Source organism: Schistocerca cancellata, chromosome 8, assembly GCF_023864275.1.
Source record: "Schistocerca cancellata isolate TAMUIC-IGC-003103 chromosome 8, iqSchCanc2.1, whole genome shotgun sequence".
NCBI lineage: Eukaryota > Metazoa > Arthropoda > Insecta > Orthoptera > Acrididae > Schistocerca > Schistocerca cancellata.
In genome coordinates this window covers 332,771,413-332,793,689 of record NC_064633.1, presented here as the reverse complement: position 1 = coordinate 332,793,689, position 22,277 = coordinate 332,771,413, and the positions used below count along the sequence as shown (strand labels likewise).

The window sequence follows — 22,277 nt, the reverse complement described above, 5'->3', positions numbered from 1 at the left end:
TTACGAAAAATACCTAAAACCAGTAAACTGTGCTGTGCTAATGAAATCTTACAGACGATGGGAGTGGATCTTCTTTGTGAGATTTAATTAGCAGAACACCGTAGAACTGCGTGCTGTGGTCTACTTTTCGGCTTTTTGCACGTTATAAGATTTCAACTATGCTTTTGTTCGCAAAATGAATTTTGCATCACAGCAGGATGTTATGCAAGAGTAAGTAACATCTTCCATCCCGATGCAGTTATCATTTACACTGCATTACGGGGTGAAATGATTGATCAACGAAAAACTCATGACGTCTTGCGACCCATTTCTGCTGCCTTTGCATCAGTTTACAGGTTGTAGTGTATTTTTGTAATATTTGAAAGAAGTGAGGCTGCAATTATTAATTCACTTTTCCACGTTTTTGATTACGTTTTAAAGCGACTACTCTGTGCGTCGAAACTAGCTATGTAACCTTTTAAATATTTCATTGTTTTACTGACTGTGGCTTGACGACCGTTTGTGGTGTCAAACAAACATTATAAATCCCATATAATTCATGAATCGTGAGCATGTAGGAGAAGAGCATCGTTTGGTCACCGAGAATACTGAAACAGACATAGCAGTCTTAATGAGTGGACCGAATTCAAATATGGAAAACACTCTGAGGACTAAACAGATCTACTCCCTCCGCGCACAGCTAGTTAAAAGCCTCAATGGGCCGTCAGTGCATTAATGTCTTGCATCACTGAAAAGAGACAGCATCGTGACTCATAATACCAGACTACAAGCTATTGTCTAATTTTTTGTAACGTTTAGTCCATTTAATAAGTGCATTTTTATGTGCCTCTATCAGCAATGTCCTTTTGCGAGGCACATTAAACCAAAACATTTGTAGTTCCCCAAGCAATGTTCGCCCGGACACTGCTTGAGATGAACCCACACTCACTGACACCAACAATTCCTGTCGGCTTTAAACCTGATTTCCATTCACAAGGCGAAACACTCGTCTCGTCTCTACTTCCTACAGGTCAGGAGCTTTTTACAACCATTCCTCTCTCGCTGGTTTACATGGTTAAGAGTAGTACGCCATTCCGGTAGATATGTTGGAGAGTTCACGTTTGATGCATTATTTCATAGGAAAACTTCATTCAGAGTGTAGTCATGGGCATTCCCAAAGCTCATCTCTGCTATTGTGTTACATCTTCATGTCGAGCCATCTTGCTGTTCTTATTTCATTCAACTACTGTATGTACACCTTCTTGCCATGACTTAGGTCAGTGGTGGAAGATCAACGACAGCCTGGTAGAAATTACCCATGCAGTATCGTGAGCCTACTCTGGCTGCAACTAACATTACATCCAAGTTACGCTGGCAGCCGACTTCCTTACAGCCTACAATCGAGGGCTACCACGCTGCACAAAACCCCAAGGATCTCTTTCCTACGACACGAATGTATCCTGGCGCTGAGGGCTGTTCTTAGTCCGAAGCACGGGGTCTATTCAGTCAGTTTGATCCGAGTGGGCATCCAGAGCTAGGTGCCAAATACTATCACCGTAGTCTGAGCCAACTTTCTCGTCCGGAATCCTGCAACATGGCCATCGAGATGAAGACGTGGTCCCAAAATAATGAGTGATCAACGGACATGTAATATTTCAATGTATCTGTTGAGAGGCCAGACAAACGTGTGGTTCCTGAAGAGGGCAGCAGCCTTTTCAGTAGTTACAGGGGCAACAGTCTGGATGATTGACTGATCTGGCCTTGTAACACTAACCAAAACGGCCTATGCTCTGCTGGTACTGCGAACGGCTGAAAGAAAGGGGAAACTACAGACGTAATTTTTCCCGAGGGCATGCAGCTTTACTGTATGGTTAAATGATGATGGCGTCCTCTTGGGTAAAATATTCCGGAGGTAAAATAGTCCACCATTCCGATCTCGGGGCGGGGACTTCTCAAGAGGACGTCGTTATCAGGAGAAAGAAAACTGGCGTTCTACGGATAGGAGAGTGGAATGTCAGATCCCTTAATCGTGCAGGTAGGTTAGAAAATTTAAAAAGGGAAATGGATAGGTTAAAGTTAGATATAGTGGGAATTAGTGAAATTCGGTGGCAGGAGGAACAAGACTTCTGGTCAGGTGAATACAGGGTTATAAATACAAAATAAAATAGGGGTAATGCAGGAATAGGTTTAATAATGAATAAAAAAATAGGAATACGGGTAAGCTACTACAAACAGCATAGTGAACACATTATTGTGGCCAAGATAGACACGAAGCCCATGCCTACTGCAGTAGTACAAGTTTATATGCCAACTAGCTGCACAGGTGATGAAGAAATTGATGAAATGTATGATGAGATAAAAGAAATTGTTCAGGTAGTGAAGGGAGACGAAAATTTAATAGTGACTGGAATTCGGGAGTGGGAAAAGGGAGAGAAGGAAACATAGTAGGTGAATATGGATTGGGGGTAAGAAATGAAAAAGGGAGCGGTCTGGTAGAATTTTGCACAGAGCATAACTTAATCATAGCTAACACTTGGTTCAAGAATCATAAAAGAAGGTTGTATACATGGAAGAATCCTGGAGATACTAAAAGGTATCAGATAGATTATATAATGGTAATACAGAGATTTAGGAACCAGGTTTTAAGGTTTTAAATTTTATGACATTTCCAAGGGCAGATGTGGACTCTGACCACAATCTATTGGTTATGAACTGTAGATTAAAACTTAAGAAACTGCAAAAAGGTGGGAATTTAAGGAGATGGGACCTGGATAAACTGACTAAACCAGAGGTTGTACAGCGTTTCAGGCAGCGCATAAGGAAACAATCGACAGGAATGGGGGAAAGAAATACAGTAGAAGACGAATGGGTAGCTCTCAGGGATGAAGTAGTGAAGGCACCAGAGGATCAAGTAGGTAAAAAGGCGAGGGCTAGTGGAAACCCTTGGGTAACAGAAGAAATATTGAATTTAATTGATGAAAGGAGAAAATATAACAATTCAGTAAATGAAGCAGGTAAAAAGGAATACAAACGTCTCAAAAATGAGATCGACAGGAAGTGCAAAATGCCTAAGCAGGGATGGCTAGAGGACAAATCTAAGGATGTAGAGGCATATATCACTAGGGGTAAGATAGATACTACCTACAGGAAAATTAAAGAGACCTTTGGAGAAAAGAGAGCCACTTGTATGAATATCAAGAGCTCAGATGGAAACTCAGTTCTAAGCAAAGAAGGGAAAGCAGAAAGGTGGAAGGAGTATATAGAGGGTCTATACAAGGGCGAGGTACTTGAGGATAATATTATGGAAATAGAAGAGGATGTAGATGAAGATGAAATGGGAGATACGATACTGCGTGAAGAGCACTGAAAGACCTGAGTCGAAAAAAGGCCCCGGGAGTAGACAACATTCCATTGGAACTACTGACGGCCTTGGGGGAGCCAGTCCTGACAGAACTCCACCATCTGGTGAGCAAGATGTATGAGACAGGCGAAATACCCTCAGACTTCAAGAAGAATGTAATAATTCCAATCCCAAAGAAAGCAGGTGTTGACAGATGTGAAAATTACCGAACTATCAGTTTAATAAGTCACAGCTGCAAAATACTGACGTGAATTCTTTACAGACGAATGGAAAAACTGGTAGAAGCCGACCTCGGGGAAGATCAGAAATGTCGGACCACGTGAGGCAATACTGACCCTACGACATATCTTAGAAAATAGATTAAGGAAAAGCAAACCTACGTTTCTAGCATTTGTAGATTTAGAGATAGCTTTCGACAATGTTGACTGGAATACTCTCTTTCAAATTCTGAAGGCGGCAGGGGTAAAATACAGGCAGCTAAAGGCTATTTACAATTTGTACAAAAAACCAGATGGCAGTTTTAACAGACGAGGGACATGAAAGGGAAGCAGTGGTTGGGAAGGGAGTGAGACAGGGTTGTAGCGTCTCCCTGATATTGTATCTGTATATTGAGCAAGCAGTAAAGGAAACAAAAGAAAAATTCGGAGTAGGTATTAAAATCCATGGAGAAGAAATAAAAACTTTGAGGTTCGCCGATGACATTGTAATTCTGTCAGAGACAGCAAAGAACTTAGAAGAGCAGTTGAATGGAATGGACAGTGTCTTGAAAGGAGGATATAAGATGAACATCAACAAAAGCAAAACGAGGATAATGGAATGTGGTCGAATTAAGTCGGGTGACGCTGAGGGAATAAGGTTAGGAAATGAGACACTTAAAGTAGTAAAGGAGTATTGCTATTTGGGGAGCAAAATAACTGATGATGGTCGAAGTAGGGAGGATATAAAATGTAGACTGGCAATGGCAAGGAAAGCGTTTCTGAAGAAGGGAAATTTGTTAACATCGAGCATAGATTTAAGTGTCAGGAAGTCGTTTCTAAAAGTATTTGTATGGAGTGTAGCCATGTATGGAAGTGAAACATGGACGATAAATAGTTTGGACAAGAAGAGAATAGAAGCTTTCGAAATTTGGTGCTACAGAAGAAGTCTGAAAATTAGATGAGCAGAACACGTAACTAATGAGTTGGTATTGAATAGAATCGGGGAAAAGAGGAGTTTGTGGCACAACTTGACAAGAAGAAGGGACCGGTTGGTAGGAAATGTTCTGAGGCATCAAGGGATCACAAATTTAGCATTAGAGGGCAGCGTGGAGGGTAAAAATTGTAGAGGGAGACCATCAGATGAATACACTAAGCAGATTCAGAAGGATGTAGGTTGCAGTAAGTACTGGGAGATGAAGAAGCGTGCACAGGATAGAGTAGCATGGAGATCTGCATCAAACCAGTCTCAGGACTGAAAACCACAACATCAACAATCTTTGAATTCGCTTCGCCAGGCAGAGTAGTGTCTCATTGTGATCATTAACTCTTATTGGTCCGTTTCGGACTTTGTTTCTGTACTGGGTGTTCCAAGAACTTTTAATCGGACTTTGTTTCTACACGAGGAGTGGCGGCCCCATTAGAATAGAGCTTTGTTTATTCCATTAACAGGACGTCTGTTTGAAGTAGTGCTTTGTGTTCAAACAAGAATAGTCTATTTTGTTCATGACTGTTTCAATACTCAGTTCCAAGAAGGATATTCGTGTTCTATTAATTCAAATAAACTTGGTATCATTTCGTACTTGGGTCTTTACTTCCTGACGGCCTGCGGCAGATACTTCAGTCCACCATCTACAGTGCTTCCAAAAGATCAGTCTCCGCTTGCAAGGCGATTAATATTTTTCCCGATGAGTTTACTTAAAATGGCCTGGCCGCCTGTTCGACAGGTCAGCTGACCACATGATTCATGGTACGTAGTGACATTATCCGCTATTGTCGCGACGACGTGTATTGACACTAATGTTCCGCCACACACGCCTGGGAAGTTAAATCCTTCATTCCAGTTCATGATACAGACTATACAGTTGTATTTGGAGGTAAAAGTTGATTCTCATTCGGAAAACCACTTCAATGATGTTATCGGTCCCTATATTTTATAAAAAAATTTAAAGGACTCATTTATATTTTACAATTTTCGTATCTTTTTCAATGTATTTATGAGCTCTTTGTATGAACATTTAAAACTTTTGTCGAAAAGTATTTCTTGAACAGGAGTCTACATCAGACCGTGTGACTGGATACGATAAGAGGCAGGGCTGCACTTCTTTTTCTCAGAGAATAGACAGCGCTGGTAAAGCTACAGTTACAAACCACATAAAACACTACTAGCCGTTAAAATTGCTACACCACGAATATGACGTGCTACAGAAGCGAAATTTAACCGACACGAAGAAGATGCTGTGATATGCAAATGATTAGTTTTTCAGAGCATTTACACAAGGTTGGCGCCGGTGGCGACACCTACAACGTGCTGACATGAGGGAAGTTTCCAACCGATTTCTCATACACAAACACCAGTTGACGGGCGTTCCCTGGTGAAACGTTGTTGTGATGCCTCGTGTAAGGAGGAGAAATGCGTACCATCACGTTTCCGACTTTGATAAAGGTCGGATTGTAGCCTATCGCGATTGCGGTTTATCGTATCGCGACATTGCTGCTCGCGTTGGTCGAGATCCAATGACAGTTAGCAGAACATGTAGTCGGTGGGTTCAGGAGGGTAATACGGAACACCGTGCTGGATCCCAACGACCTCGTATCACTAGCAGTCGAGATGACAGGCATCTTATCCACATGGCTGTAACGGATCGATAGTGCATCCACGTCTCGATCCCTGAGTCAACAGATGGGGACGTTTGCAAGACAACAACCATCTGCACGAACAGTTCGACGACGTTTGCAGCAGCATTGACTATCAGCTCGGACGTCATGGCTGTGGTTACTCTTGACGCTGCATCACAGACGGGAGCGCCTGCGAAGGTGTACTCAACGGCGAAGCAGGGTGCACGAATGGCAAAACGTCATTTTCTCTGTTTACAGCATCCGTGTTTGGCGACATCGCGGTGAACGCACATTGGAAGTGTGTATTCGTCATCGGCATACTGGCGTATTACACGGCGTGATGGTATGAGGTGCCATTGGTTGCACGTCTCGGTCACCTCTTGTTCGCATTGACGGCACTTTGAACAGTTGACGTTTCATTTTAGATTTGTTACAACCCGTAGCTTTATCCTTCATTCGATCCCTGCGAAATCTTACATTTCAGCAAGATAATGCACGACCGCATGTTGCAGGTCCTGTACGGGCCTTTCTGGATACAGGAAATGTTCAACTGCTGTCCTGGCCAGCAAATTCTCCAAATCTCTCACCAACTGAAAACGTCTGGTCAATGGTCACAATATGCCAGTCACTACCTTGATGAAATGTGGTATCGTGTTGAAGCTGCATGGGCAGCTGTACCTGTACACGCAATCCAAGCTCTGTTTGAGTCAATGTCCAGTCGTAACAAGGCCGTTATTACGGCCAGAGGTGGTTGTTATGGGTACTGATTTCTCAGGATCTATGCACCCAAATTGCGTGAAAATGTAATCATGTAATCACATGTCAGTTCTCGTATAATATATTTGACCAACGAATACCCGTTTATTATCTGTATTTCTTCTTGGTGTAGCAATTTTAATGGCGAATAGTGTAATATCCGCCTGTAACTGATACACACATCATGGTTCAAATGGCTCTAAGCACTATGGGACTTAACATCTATGGTCATCAGTCCCCTAGAACTTAGAACTACTTAAACCTAACTAACGTAAGGACATCACACAACACCCAGCCATCACGAGGCAGAGAAAATCCCTGACCCCGCCGGGAATCGAACTCGGGAACCCGGGCGTGGGAAGCGAGAACGCTACCGCACGACCACGAGATGCGGGCACACACGTCATGCTATGTCATTTGTTCACTTCAAATATCAAATATATGTCCCCTTCGCCTCTTCCACATTCATTGCTTTCAGTGTAAATCCTCATTCAAAACTTTTGCTATTCTACACATTCGATTAGTCACATGCGAATAATTACATAGAGGTCCAAATAGCTAATTCCAACCTCTATGAGGTAGTGAGCCGCCGATCGGCGTTCAGGACCAGCAAGCAGTCATACAATAGCAGTAGCACCTTATCCGAAAACAGTTCATGCCCTGTGACAGAAATTTTCGTTCCCGTAATTTCGTTTGCAGAGAAAATGAGGTTACAAATAACATTAGCTTATCAGGAACTTGTATGTTAAAAGCTTGTGAAGTCTTTTTCTGATTTGCAAACCTCTTCACAGTAAATTATAAACAATGAAAAATAATATCCTTGGTTTTATGTTGGTCAAATGAGACTCTCATGTGCCGCTAAGTCCTTTACAAAGAGGCGTTCTTAGTAACAGCACCTTATTTCGCCGTCTTTCATTCGTATGTAGATCACAACAACACAAATATTACTTTACACAGCGTAACTTTTATTCATGTCTCCCCTATCGAGATGAAGGAAGTCATAAACCATCTTCACTAAAACTTAGCCCAGAAGAGAATGCCGATTTTTCAAGTTGTCATCTGACCTTTTCATTGTGGCGCTTCCTTTAGAGACATGTCTTGACTTGTAAACTAGATGCTACATCGCTTTAAAAAAAAAAAAAAAAAAAAAAAAAAAAACGTTGAACTAATGCGTCAATCGATAAATCTCCAGTATTTGTGTTCCTATAGTGCAGACAAGCAGAGAACAGGAGACACTGAAATATGCATTACAGAGGTACGCTGAAACGTAGATGGTTGGTGAGGGTAATTAATGCAAAGGTAGTGAACCAAGTTACAAAACATGCAATAAACCTTTCACGAGTTTGCTAGAGAGGTTTATTGAAAATGGAAGAAATGTATGATTGTATTTTGTAAATTTCTTAAAGTTATTTGATTATGTGGTTTGGGATATCTTACCACTACAATGAGAAAAAAGCAGGAGACCTTTAAACTTGTTACACTTGAATCAAAATGTGTCAGTGAAAGTGCGACGAGAATGTATCAGCTGGGTTGAATTAGGAAAAGGAGGAAGACAAGGCTGTTTTCTGTTTTCAGTCCCTCTGTGTGTGTACTTAATGCATGTGATTGAGCATTGCCCAGTAGATGACAAGGGAGGAAGGAGGATATGGTGGGTTTGCAGATAACGTAATCCTTCCAGCAACGAACAGAATAGAGTTGCGCGAAATAATGGAAACTAAAGGTAAGAGCTACAGAATGCAAATCAGAGCAAAGAAAGCAAAAGTAATCAAAATATATGGACAATGATGAATGGATAAATATTAAAAGATGTGCAGAGCCTTAAATAGCTTGGAAGCAGAAACGTAACCGATTAGAAATGCCACACAGAAATTAAAACCAAGATAGAAATGACGAAAGAAGCTTTTTATAATGAGAGTTTTCTGCAGCAGTATGGTCAAAGATGTCTTTATGGAGTGTCCTTCTGTGTGATGCTGAAACGTGAACAATGAGGAGGAGAGAGAAAAGCTGGAGGCTCTGGATATTTGGAGTTGGCGAAGGATACAAAGAGTAAGTTGGATGAGTAAGGTGAGAAATGTGAGAGTACTGAGACGAGGCAGGGATAACTACTGAGTGTGATAAAAGAAGGAATTTGAACTGCGTGGAACATACACTAAGAAACAAAAACAGTGTTAGAAGAGTAAGTCGAGGAAGAGATTCCAAATCTTGAGCGGTGTGCTAGACTGCAGCACATGTAGCAGCATTAAGAACGAAGCGATGGACTGGCTAAAGTAAAATGCAAGGGATCTGTTAACAACGCAGAAACAGATGATGACGATGATAACTGAATGCATATGGAATCATTTGACTGAAAGAAGGGTTAGGTACATAGAATACTCTGTGGGAAACGAGAAAACTTTTCATTTGGGAATTTGGAATAGGGTGGGGTAGATGTAAAGGAGACCTGCTCGTATAGCGTAACGTGCAACGCAATAGCGTTAGAGAAAAGAAAATGATCCAGGCCCGAAACGAATCTGCGTTGCAGGTTAACGCTCATGGCTGCTGCACCGGCCAGCCTAAGTGTGGTTTTTAGGTGGTTTCCCACACTCGTTCAGGCAAATGCTGGTCTGGTCCCCAAATTCTGCCTCTTTGTACGCTACAGAAAGAGCTCACATACGATAACGCAGAATATGAGAGGGGCGTTCAATAAGTAATCAACACATTTTTTCTCGGCCAACTTCCGTTGAAAAAACGCAGAATTTCTGTAGGACATCGAGGAATACTTCTGCTTCAGCCCTTATAGTTTCATGAAGTTCCGAGACGAGGTGGCGCTAAACGGAGCCTTCGAAATGTTATCGGTAACAGAGGTGCGTTGCATGCACAGAGCTGTAATTGAGTACCTTTTGATGGGAAACCAGAGCATCGCAGTCAACAAAAGCACGGAGAGTCGTTGGGCGAGGCGTCTGTCATCATCGCAACAAGGTCAGGCAAACCTTTCCAATCTCCCGCGCGCCGGCGGCGGCATCAGCTGTGACTCCTGCAATGTTGGAATGAACAGACGCTCTCATCCCAGGTGATAAGCGGCTCAAAAACATTTCTCTTCACAAATGCGTGTCTCTCTTGGTTGTGCTGATACACTCGTCCACCAGTTTGGGTACTCAAGGGTGCACGTCCGCTGGTTTCCTCGCCACATCACGGAAGTCCATAAAAAACAACGGAGGTGAATAAGTGCGAAATTGGTTGCGCGTTACAAGGCTTATCGTTACAGTTTTTATCGAACGTTTTCACAGGTGACGAAGCGTGGTTACATCACTTCGAACCGGAAACAAAATGGCAAGGCATGGAGTGGCGCTACACCACATCCACTCCACAGAAAAAGTTCAGAGCCGCACCCTCAGCTGGTAAAGTCACGGCGAATGTCTTTAAAGGCGTTATTCTGTTTGACGTCCTCCCTCCTGGTGCAACGACCCGCTCTGAAATGCATTGTACTATCCGCAATAAATTGAAGAAACGACTCCAGCGTGTTAGTTGCCATAAAAATGTAAACGAACTTCTCCATGACAATGCAAGGCCGCACACAAATCTGCGCACGCGTAAGAAGTTCACAATACTTCATTAGACTGTTCTTCTTCATCCACCCCACAATCATAATCTCGCGCCTTCCGTCTTCCATCTGCTTGGCCCAATGAAGAATTCAGTCCGCGGAGAACAGTACGTGGACGCGTGGGTGATGGGGAGGTTCTTGTAGCCCAACGTAGCCCACATGAGCATACAAGCGCTCCCAGTAAGGTGACGTAAGGCCGTCACACTGAACGGAGATTATGTCGGAAAATAAAGTTTTCTAGCTCAAATAGTTGGGAATAATATGGTGTATTGGATAAAAGGTGTTGTATTATTTATTGAATGCCCATTGCAGCTTACACGATTGACAAACAAACTGTGGACACGACATCTCACCGTTTCGTTACCTTGTCGACAACAGCTACAGGAAGGGAATCCATCCACAAAATTAAACAATAAAATAAAATTTGCGAAATCGCGAGAAAACGGATCATCTACTTGGCGGAATAATCGCTAGGGAAAAGAGAGAAAGAATGGAACGGGGGGAGTATTGGTGGAGATGGGACAATTTTAAAGAAATACAATAGCCTGAATATAGTGAGGGCGTTGAAATGGAAAGGTTACATTAGCAATGAAGAGATGAAAAAACTTGTATGGAACAGACTAACCTGGAGAGCCGCATCGAATCAGTCGTAGAAGTGAGGATTGTCAGACGAACAACAACAACAACAAACACGGTAGCTTAAGTTCAAAATAGCTCTGAGCACTATGGGTTCAAATGGTTCAAAGGGCGCTGAGCACTATGGGACTTAATATCTGAGGTCATCAGTCCCCTAGAACTTAGAACTACTTAAACCTAACGAACCTAAGGACATCACACACATCCGTGCCCGAGGCAGTATTCGAACATGCCACCGTAGCGGTCGGGCGGTTCCAGACTGAAGCGCCTAGAACCGCTCGGCCACACCCGCCTGCGGTAGCTTAAGTGACAGGGGTAGTTGTTCTCTACGGCAACATCCCTGCCTCTAGCGGCCGGCCCTGGCTCACCTCTGGCGTCGGTGACGAGCGCCAGGTCCCGCGGGTAGCGCTCCACCAGCCGCCGGATGACGTCCACCTGCTCCAGCACCAGCGTCACCGCGTCCAGGTGCTGCGCCGAGCACGGCACGTACGCCGACCAGAACTGCAACCAGAAGTGCGCAACAGTTCAGGTCACCACTGTAGTAGTCTCTGTCTTAATGTCAACAGCGCCATATATACCATATGCTTTACGAGACATGTGTCGTTAGGTCAACGTTACACAGATGGCAGAGTATCCTCAAAGACATATTTTGAGGTAAGGATCTGACGAACGAAAATAAATATTTCCTTCTTTTTTTATTGACATAAAAACCTTATGAGGAAGCAAAGGGAACTTCATAGAAAACATAAACATAGCCAAAGCCTTGCAGACAAACAAAAATTACGCGAAGCGAAATGTAGTGTGAGGAGGGCTATGCGAGAGGCGTTCAATGAATTCGAAGGTAAAGTTCTATGTACTGACTTGGCAGAAAATCCTAAGAAATTTTGGTCTTATGTCAAAGCGGTAGGTGGATCAAAACAAAATTTCCAGACACTCTGTGACCAAAATGTTAGTGAAACAGAGGATGACAGACTAAAGGCCGAAATACTAAATGTCTTTTTCCAAAGTTTTCACAGAGGAAGACTGCACTGTAGTTCCTTCTCTAGATTGTCGCACAGATGACAAAATGGTAGATATCGAAATAGACGATAGAGGGATAGAGAAACAATTACAATCGCTCAAAAGAGGAAAGGCCTCTGGACCTGATGGGATACCAGTTCGATTTTACACAGAGTACGCGAAGGAACTTGCCCCCTTCTTGCAGCGGTGTACCGTAGGTCTCTAGAAGAGCGTAGCGTTCCAAAGGATTGGAAAAGGGCACAGGTCATCCCCGTTTTCAAGAAGGGACGTCGAACAGATGTGCAGAACTATAGACCTATATCTCTAACGTCGATCAGTTGTAGAATTTTGGAACACGTATTGTGTTCGAGTATAACGACTTTTCTGGAGACTAGAAATCTACTCTGTAGGAATCAGCATGGGTTTCGAAAAAGACGGTCATGTGAAACCCAGCTCGCGCTATTCGTCCACGAGACTGAGAGGGCCATAGACACGGGTTCACAGGTAGATGCCGTGTTTCTTGACTTCCGCAAGGCGTTCGATACAGTTCCCCACAGTCGTTTAATGAACAAAGTAAGAGCATATGGACTATCAGACCAATTGTGTGATTGGATTGAGGAGTTCCTAGATAACAGGACGCAGCATGTCATTCTCAATGGAGAGAAGTCTTCCGAAGTAAGAGTGATTTCAGGTGTGCCGCAGGGGAATGTCATAGGACCGTCGCTATTCACAATATACATAAATGACCTGGTGGATGACATCGGAAGTTCACTGAGGCTTTTTGCAGATGATGCTGTGGTGTATCGAGAGGTTGTAACAATAGAAAATTGTACTGAAATGCAGGAGGATCTGCAGCGAATTGACGCATGGTGCAGGGAATGGCAATTGAATCTCAATGTAGACAAGTGTAATGTGCTGCGAATACACAGAAAGACAGATCCTTTATCATTTAGCTACAAAATAGCAGGTCAGCAACTGGAAGCAGTTAATACCATAAATTATCTGGGAGTACGCATTAGGAGTGATGTAAAATGGAATGATCATATAATGTTGATCGTCGGTAAAGCAGATGCCAGACTGAGATTCATTGGAAGAATCCTATGGAAATTCAATCCGAAAACAAAGGAAGTAGGTTACAGTACGCTTGTTCGCCCACTGCTTGAATACTGCTCAGCAGTGTGGGATCCGCACCAGATAGGGTTGATAGAAGATATAGAGAAGATCCAACGGAGAGCAGCGCACTTCGTTGCAGGATCATTTAGTAATCGCGAAAGCGTTACGGAGATGATAGATAAACTCCAGTGGAAGACTCTGCAGGAGAGACGCTCAGTAGCTCGGTACGGGCTTTTGTTAAAGTTTCGAGAAAATACCTTCACCGAAGAGTCAAGCAGTATATTGCTCCCTCCTACGTATATCTCACGAAGAGACCATGAGGATAAAATCAGAGAGATTAGAGCCCACACAGAGGCATACCGAAAGTCCTTCTTTCCACGAACAATACGAGACTGGAATAGATGGGAGAACCGATAGAGGTACTCAAGGTACCCTCGGCCACACACCGTCAGGTGGCTTGCGGAGTATGGATGTAGATGTAGATGTAGATGCCTTGTGGTCACAGTAACTTTTAAAAGTGACACCGACAAGCCTCAATGCATACATTTCAAATTATTCAATGACTGAAATGACTCTGGTTTTGGAATCCTTTCGCTATATTGCGTGAACATGTCTACTGTAAGGGTCTAATCGTCCGGGTAAGTTATTAAAAGATAAATTTCGGATGCTAGGGGCTTGGACTCTGTACGTAGTGTTTTCTGTGCTCGGTAACGCAGGTGTCGCAAGCTGCTCGCGGTACTTCTTGCACAGCAAAGACAGATCAAGGATTTATACATGAAGACTGAAGTGATGAATGACATTTTTTTCAATTTCGAGTCACTAACCACTACATAACCCTGGCACAATGGCTTTCACTGTACTGTATTCCCTAGCGCACCTACCTCCTCAACTACGATTCCCATTCAGGCCTCAACCCCGGTTTGTATTCCGTCAAAAATCTAACAGCGTTGTGGACGCTCTTCTGTTGTATTGGGATAGCACCTCAGTATCAATCGAAGTGGGGTATCCTGCCCGAAACCCAGGCTTAGGCGATTTAATCAAACGAAACCACGTGATTCCACAGACCTTCTCATGTCTCAGATATCTATGATGTATGTACGCAGACTGAAGCAACGAATGAAAATTTGTACCAAGACCAGGATTCGAACCCGTGTCTCCCACTCACAAATCAGAAGCGCTAACTACTAAGCCACCCTTATTAATACATAGGTTTTAGACAGGATTACCCGTTTCGTTCGATGCTTAGGTACTTCTACAACACACTTGAAGAGCCTCTGCAATGTGGCGCGAATGGGAATTGAGATTGAGGAGGAAGGCGGGCTACGGTAGTCTGTGCAGTTGAGGCAAAGCTACTGTGTCAGGGTAGCGTACTGCTTACCTCATCTGCCTAATGAGTAGGAGACCCGAGTTCGAATCCCATACATGGTATAAATTTTCACTCGTCAGTTCAGTCTGCATGTATAATATAAATAATAGCCACGTAACACTTGAATGGGCCTCTGGAAACATATAGTTTCATTTGACATCAAAATTTCTCGGAAATGACCACTCACAAGTCCGTAACATTGGCGCAGGTGGGATTATGCGAGCGAGCAATGGATGACTAGTGAAGACATCTAACACATCTCGCCAAAGTAGACAGCGAACATAATTACAGCAATATGACAACAATTAAGATTAACGTTTATAAAAAGGATCACAACTAGCTTAAGACCGAGACAAAATGAACTGCTATAAGGAAACCAGAATTTGATCTACACAACTATTGAAAAGTTGTGCCAAAAGTAGAATGCAGTGACAGCCACACTTTTATCGCGAATACGGCTGTTGAAAGCAGGAGATACAGTTGTAACGTATTCTGAGACGCGCACACGATCTAGTAACGACCAGTGCGTCACAAACAAACTCTTACAATCACGCTAACCATCGTAATAGTAAGGTATTTGTTGCATGTGAGCAGTCTAGAATAAGTGAATTAATAGTCATGAAACTTTACTTTCGAATAGGTGCATCAGGATGGTTTTTAGGAGATGTGAGTAATCGCAGGTTGGATGCTTTAGTGTGAAACATTAATGAAAGAGGAAGTTTACGCTGAACTGTGATACTTCACGAGTGGCAGAGCATTAGATTCCTTATCGCGTCGTGGAGGCCAAATTTATCCACATTGATACAGTTAAAGCGCACCCTCTTGAAGATGAACTGTGAAATAAGTAAACATTGTTACCTGTAGTTGCCAGTACAAAAAATAATTATTGCGCAACTGTGTGTATCAACAGTTACAATGAGGTGACAGAAGTCGTGGGATATCTCCTAATATTATGTCGGATCTCCTTTTGCCGGGCGTAGTGCAGCAACTCGACGTATCATCGACTCAACAAGTCCTTCGAACTCTCTTGTACAAATACTGAGGCCAGCCGCTGTGGCCGAGCAGTTCTAGACGCTCCAGTCCGTATCCGCGCTGCTGCTACGGTCGAAGATTCGAATCCTGCCGCGGGCATGGATGTGTGTGATGTCCTTAGGTTAGTTAGGTTTAAGTTGTTCTAAGTGTAGGGGACTGATGACCACAGATGTTAAGTCCCGTAGTGCTTAGAGCCATTTGAACCATCTGAATAAATACTTTCATGCTGCCATTATAGCGAAAGTGTTGCTGTTGCTGAATTTTGTGCACGAATTCACCTCTCGATTATGTCCCATCAGTGTTCAAAAATGGTTCAAATGGCTCGGAGCCCTATGGGACTCAACTTCTGAGGTAGTTAGTCCCCTAGAACTTAGAACTACTTAAACCTAACTAACCTAAGGACATCACACACATCCATGCCCGAGGCAGGATTCGAAACTGCGACCGTAGCGGTCTCGCGGTTCCAGACTGCAGTGCCTAGAACCGCACGGCCACTTCAGCCGGCCATCAGTGTTCGATGGGACCCATGTCGCGGTGTGACCAAGGCATTAGCTCGAATTATCCAGGATGTTCATCAAACCAGTCTCGAACAAATGTGGCCTGGGTACATGGCGCATTGTTGTGTATAAAAATTCCATCGGTGTTCGGTGGTCTCCAAGTAGTCGAACATGACTGGTCGAACATGATTATTCCCCGTCAATGATCGGTTCAACTGGATCAGAGATCACTGTCCATACCATGTAAACACAGCCCGCACCATTATGGAACCAATACCAGCTTTCACAGTGCCTTGTTGACTGCTTGGGTCCATGGCTTCGTGGAGACTGTGCCACAGTTGAACCCTACCATTAGCTCTTACCAAATGAATTCGGGATTCACCTGACCAGCCCACGGTTTGGTAGTGTCTTGGATCAAATCGATACGTTCATTGGCTCAGAGGCGCTGCACATGATGTTGTGCTTTTAGCTAACGTACTCTCGTCGGTCATCTTCTGCCATAGGCTGTTAACGCCAAATTTCGGTGCGCTGTCCAAACGGATACGTTCATTGTACGTCCCATGTTGATTTCTGCGGTTATTTCACGCCCTGCTTGTTTGTTAGCATTGACAACTCTAGACAACTGCCCTGCTCTCGATCTTCAAGTGAAGGATGTCGGCCTCTGCATTGTCCGTGGTAGGAAAAAGTGCTTAAAATTTGATATTTTCGGCACATTCTTGACATTGTGGACCTCTGAATGCTGAATTCCCTCACGATTTCTGAAACTGAATGTCCCATGCGTCCAACTCCAACTACAATCCTATGTTAATTCTGTTAATTCCCATCATGTGGCCACAATCACGTCGGAAACATTTTAAAATGAAGCACACGAGTAATAATGACAATCTGCCAATGCACTGTCCTTTGATAGGTTCGCAAGCAATACTATCACCATCTGTATATGTGCACATCGATATGCCGCGACTTTTTGTAACCTCAGTGTAAAAAACGTATAGTTATAGATTACGAACAGTGCTGCCCACGACTGACTTATGTATTCTGTTCTGAATACACGAACAATTTTATCAGAGTATGCGTGGTTTAAAGTGTGTTCTTTCCTCAGCCTGTCAATCGTGCAACAAGAGCACCCGTCTGAGCGTATCTCGGTACATGAGGTACATGGACAGTACAGGCGCGGGTCAACAGTAATCAACATCATGCCGTGTAATCGCATATAACCACCGTTATATATGTTGGGGCGCTAACACTTGGTTGTTGGTTCAGACTAATATTAGAAATCCAAGTTAGTTTTGTCCCATCTCACTCCATATTACCACTGTTTAACATGCATCTCGATCAAAAATGGAACGATGCTGTTAACTACATCTCCAGCCCATTTAGAGACACGGAGAGCCAAGATATCGGTTCACGTGCATTTAAAGCAGTAGTGTGGCCTGACAGGGTTACAGACATTTCTATTCGTATTACACCTACAAAAATTGCTTTAGAGATTGACCGTGTGGCTTTGCGATTACATTTAAGGTGACCTTTTCTGTTACTTTTTACATGATGCTTCATATTGTGTAGTGTAAACAAACAGGGGTGGGAAAAAATATGCAACTGTGTAGGAAGTCCGATTTCATTCAAAACAGCTTCCAGTCGTCTTTGCATGGCGGCATGGATAAACACAGGATCCGTATGGTTTTTAGGGGAATTTTTACCATGCTTCCTGCAAAATAGTGTGGCAAATTTAGTTGTAGATGATGGATATGGATAGCGATCAAGCATTCCTTTCTTTAAAGTAGAGCTCAAAGGCTCAAGAGTATTCAGATCTGATTACTGTGGTGGCCAGGGTATATATGACAATTCATCCTAGTTCTCACATAGTCCTGGACGATGCGAGGTGTGTGAACAGTGCCCCTGTCGTCTTGATACAGATTCAGCATTGGGGAACTAACAATGTACCAGGAGATGGACCTTACCAGACAAGATGCTCGCATAGTCCCTGGCAGTAATGCGACCCTGTGTTGTGTCCTCGCCAATGGACGCAAATGGAGTTTCCGATTGGCACCACGGCGGCGCTTTGAAGTTCGTCGTCAACAACAAACGCGGCCCAGTCAGCAACCTCCGCGCCGCCGCCAATGAGAAGGGCTTCCGCTTTGTGATAAGCGGCGGCCACAGGCATCAATGGACGGTTCATGTTCGACGTTGGCGTACGCCAGTTCCAGGACGCAGTTCGTAGCTACGATTCATAGTGAAGAGCTGCGAGAGTAACTCTACCAGTGGAATCGCCTGTAGCCTTCTCATAGTGGCGTGTTTACTACAGTGATTGACAGTGTGGCGCCCAGGGTGGACATAGCCTTTTGACATTGTATTCAGAAGCGCACGACTTGACCCGCCACTACTTAATTGTATCTGTCCGCAAGCACATCCAACGAGTTGCTGTACAATTTACGAATCGCAGGGTAAAAAAGTGTGCCATTAATTTATTTGCAATGCGACAGTTCCTTTGTCCACCTCGGAGCACCTAAACCTATTACAACGTGTGCGAACCATTCCGTTCATACAACCCACGCACATTACTTTTTGTGAGTAACCATGGGTCCTCTGGAACACTACGATACTGCTACCCAAACCGTCACTAGACTTCAACTAAATTTCACTCTTGGGACGTAAACTCGGTCAGAAGTTAGAAATAGTATACCACAAGACTCACCTGAGCAAATTAAATTCAATTGCTCCAAAATTCGACACCGTGTTTTCCTGTTATGAGCATTTGCATCGCTGAGGATTGGCTCTGAAATTCCAGATCGCCCTGCAAATCACAGCTCATGAGTCCCTTCGCGTTTTGTTGGTGCTGCCAGGGTTCGCGAGTGCGACATTCAGTTCTGCAGCGACTTTTTCAGCTGTCGTCCTCTAATTTTTTTATCGCTTTCGTCTTCAGCGCCCGTCCGTCACCATCACACAGCACAAACTTACGTCTGCGTTGTAACTATGTGGATTACGCTTTTCCGCTCCGACATAATGCGCTCACAACAACGCGGAACATTATTGTAACCACCGAGCGAGGTGGCGCAGTGGTAGCACACTGGACTCGCATTCGGGAGGACGACGGTTCAATCCCGCGTCCGGCCATCCTGATTTAGGTTTTCCGTGATTTCCCTAAATCGCTCCAGGCAAATGCTGGGATGGTTCCTTTGAAAAGGCACGGCCGATTTCCTTCCCCATCCTTCCCTAATCCGATGAGACCGATGACCTCACTGTTTGGTCTCTTCCCCCAAACAACTCAACCCCCAACCCCATTATTGTAACCACGACTGACACTCGCAAAGTATTAGGGACATTGCGCAGATGCCGTTCGCAACCTGCAGACTTGGCTAACGTCTTTGTTTACGTTCAAGCATTCGTTTAGCTCCGTGTTTCCACATTTTCGTTCATCCGCCGTACTTCACTTCGTGGGTTGCAAAGTTCTGAGGAGTATTCGGGGAGTTAAAGCTTGTTTAATGGATGAAGGGGACTAGTCTCTCCAACGCTGTTTTGTGTGGTAACGTGCTAATTTATGTCATATTATAGCAAGTAGTTCCATAATTAATATGAGCAAAAGATGATGTGTAAGATGAAAACCAACATAATGGCGTACAAGAAGCTAATTCAGGTCTCCCTGAGGGTTTTAGATTAGAAAAGTGTCGCCTAAAAGAGTTTTGTTTTTTGAGCAACAGTGTAACTGATGATGGCAGAAGTAAGGAAAATATGTAAAATGCAGGTTGACAATAGCATGATAAACATTTCTTAAAAACAGGAATTTTTATCTCTAACGTAAATTTAACTATTGGTAAATCTCCTTTAAATGCAGTTGAAGTGGAACCTTTTATGGAGGTGAAACGTGGATGATAAACGGTACGGATGAAGTAAATAGAGGTTTGAAAATATTATGCCAGCTAAGAGTGCTGGACATTAGACTGGTAGACGGAGAACAGATGAAGAGGCACCGCTTCGAATGTATACTAAAAGAAACGATATGTTGATAGGTGACACCCTGAGGCACCCCAGCATATTCCGATTTCACGTCGTAAAATGTACAGTAAGATAATTCCTTCTGTAGGTGTTGAGACTAAAGGCATTGTACAAGAGAGGTAGTCATAAAGTGTTAATTACCACCTGTAAACAATAAAACATTATTAGTAAATGTCGAAGTGTTCTTATACAGATGACTAGTTTCGGCAAATCTGAAATGGCGGTTTCAAATCACATTACCACAAGCAGTAGCGTCTGCAACGACCATTATTATTCCATGAGTATCATTATTACCGATTATGCAATGTGTCTGTGTATAGTGGTAAAGTGTTCGTATAAAAACAACTTCATCATTTACAGTTACAGATTGCCTCCTACAAGACCATGTCTGGCAATCACGGAGAGTAATTATTTAATGATTATTTTTTGCTGGGTAACGTAAAACTTTAAGAATACCCCTCTTAAGTAGTGGAGAACAACCACCGATTTACAGAGCGACAGAGGTACTCGAACAGTAAGAAGTTATCCAGAGAGTGTGGCTCATCTGTGCAGCGATCATGCCGTTCTGGAGGTGCAGCAGAGATAATCGAACACTCAGCATTTACCCACAAAGTGTTGCTCACCTGCGCAGCGACCATGCCCTCCTTGAGGCGCGGCAGGTCCGTATGAGACCAGGAGCTGCGAGACCAGGGCGACACCCGGCGCAGATCCTCCTGGAAGGGGAAGTCCCGCAGCTGGTTCTTCAGGAACTTGCGGATGTTCCACGGCAGGTCGTTGTGCCTGAAACCACACGCAATCATCTCTGTGCATATAATTTATAAGTGACTGTTGATAGAAAGTCCGTAAGTATAAAGAAAGAAGATCTCATGACTAAAACTTCATATTTAGGAGTATTCAGGGATAATCAGCTGCACAATTATTTTTTTGTGTATTTAAGCCAACATCTGATTTCCCATATTACTATCGCTTATTGCACTTCCAACGAAGAGACTAGATGGAAAATTCTCAACCTGCCTCTGAGGATGTCTCTCGCAGCTAGACTTACGATCAGAGGCAAAAATGTGTATGATTCTAAAAAAGAAGAAAAACGCTGACAAAAAGAATTTTGTTATTTTTAGCAAACAGAGGCACCACATACATAAAATCATAATCAGACTACTATTATTATATGGGGCATAAATATAGAGAGTAGATAAATACAAGGAGAGAAAGTTAAAACTTTTTGAAAATAAAATCCTGCGAAAGATATTTGGACCAATCTATGAGGGAGGAGAGTCGTGAAGAAGAAAGAACAGGGAGGTAAGGAGCTATACAATGAACCAGACGTAGTTGCGGAAGCCAGGACCATAGGACAATGTCTATAGAAGAGAGCAGGAATCTTTACTGAGAGAAGTCTCAGAGAAATCGACCATTCGCCGTCCCTGCCAGCGGCTGTACACGCTCATTCCATTTCGTGTCGCTTTGCAACTTTATGCCTAGATAGTTAATCAACGTGACTGTGCCACGCGGCACACAGCTAACACTGTATTGTTTCTGCTACCTACCTACTTCAACTTACATTTTTCCACATTTAGAAAAAGTTGCCATTAAACACACCAAATACAAATTCTGATTAAGCTGTCCCGTATCTCCCTACTGTAGCTTAATGAGTCTGAGTATGCCTCGCTTGTACTGGAGAGCATTTCCATTACTGTTCTTTCTACTTATACAGGGTGTTCCAAAAAGGTACGGCCGAACTTTCACGAAACATTCCTCACACACAAAGAAAGAAAATATGTTATGTGGACATGTGTCCGGAAACGCTTGCTTTCCATGTTAGAGCTCATTTTATTACTTCTCTTCCAATCACATTAATCATGGAATGGAAACACACAGCAACAGAACGTACCAGCGTGACTTCAAACACTTTGGTACAGGAAATGTTCAAAACGTCCTCCGTTAGCGAGGATACATGCATCCACCCTCCGTCGCATGGAATCCCTGAATCGCCCTGGAGAATGGCGTATTGTATCACAGCCGTCCACAATACGAGCACGAAGAGTCTCTACATTTGGTGTTTTACGTGATTATCGAGTACAATGCTAAAAGCAAAACATGCAAATAACAGGCCATAAAGGAATAATAGTAGATATAAGCTGATATACAATTACGA

At 43.4% G+C, this 22,277-nt stretch overlaps 1 protein-coding gene across 1 annotated transcript in view; it reads right to left on the bottom strand.

The window, feature by feature from the left end:
* LOC126095552 (dipeptidase 1-like) overlaps nucleotides 1–22,277 on the bottom strand; it is a 122,750-nt gene that overhangs the window by 74,597 nt on the left and 25,876 nt on the right. The window contains exons 2-3 of the mRNA XM_049910330.1: nucleotides 20,749–20,905; nucleotides 11,494–11,626 (exon numbers count right to left, since the gene is read on the bottom strand). Coding sequence (XP_049766287.1) covers nucleotides 11,494–11,626; nucleotides 20,749–20,905 — 290 coding nt within the window. The remainder of the gene's footprint in view (nucleotides 1–11,493; nucleotides 11,627–20,748; nucleotides 20,906–22,277) is intronic.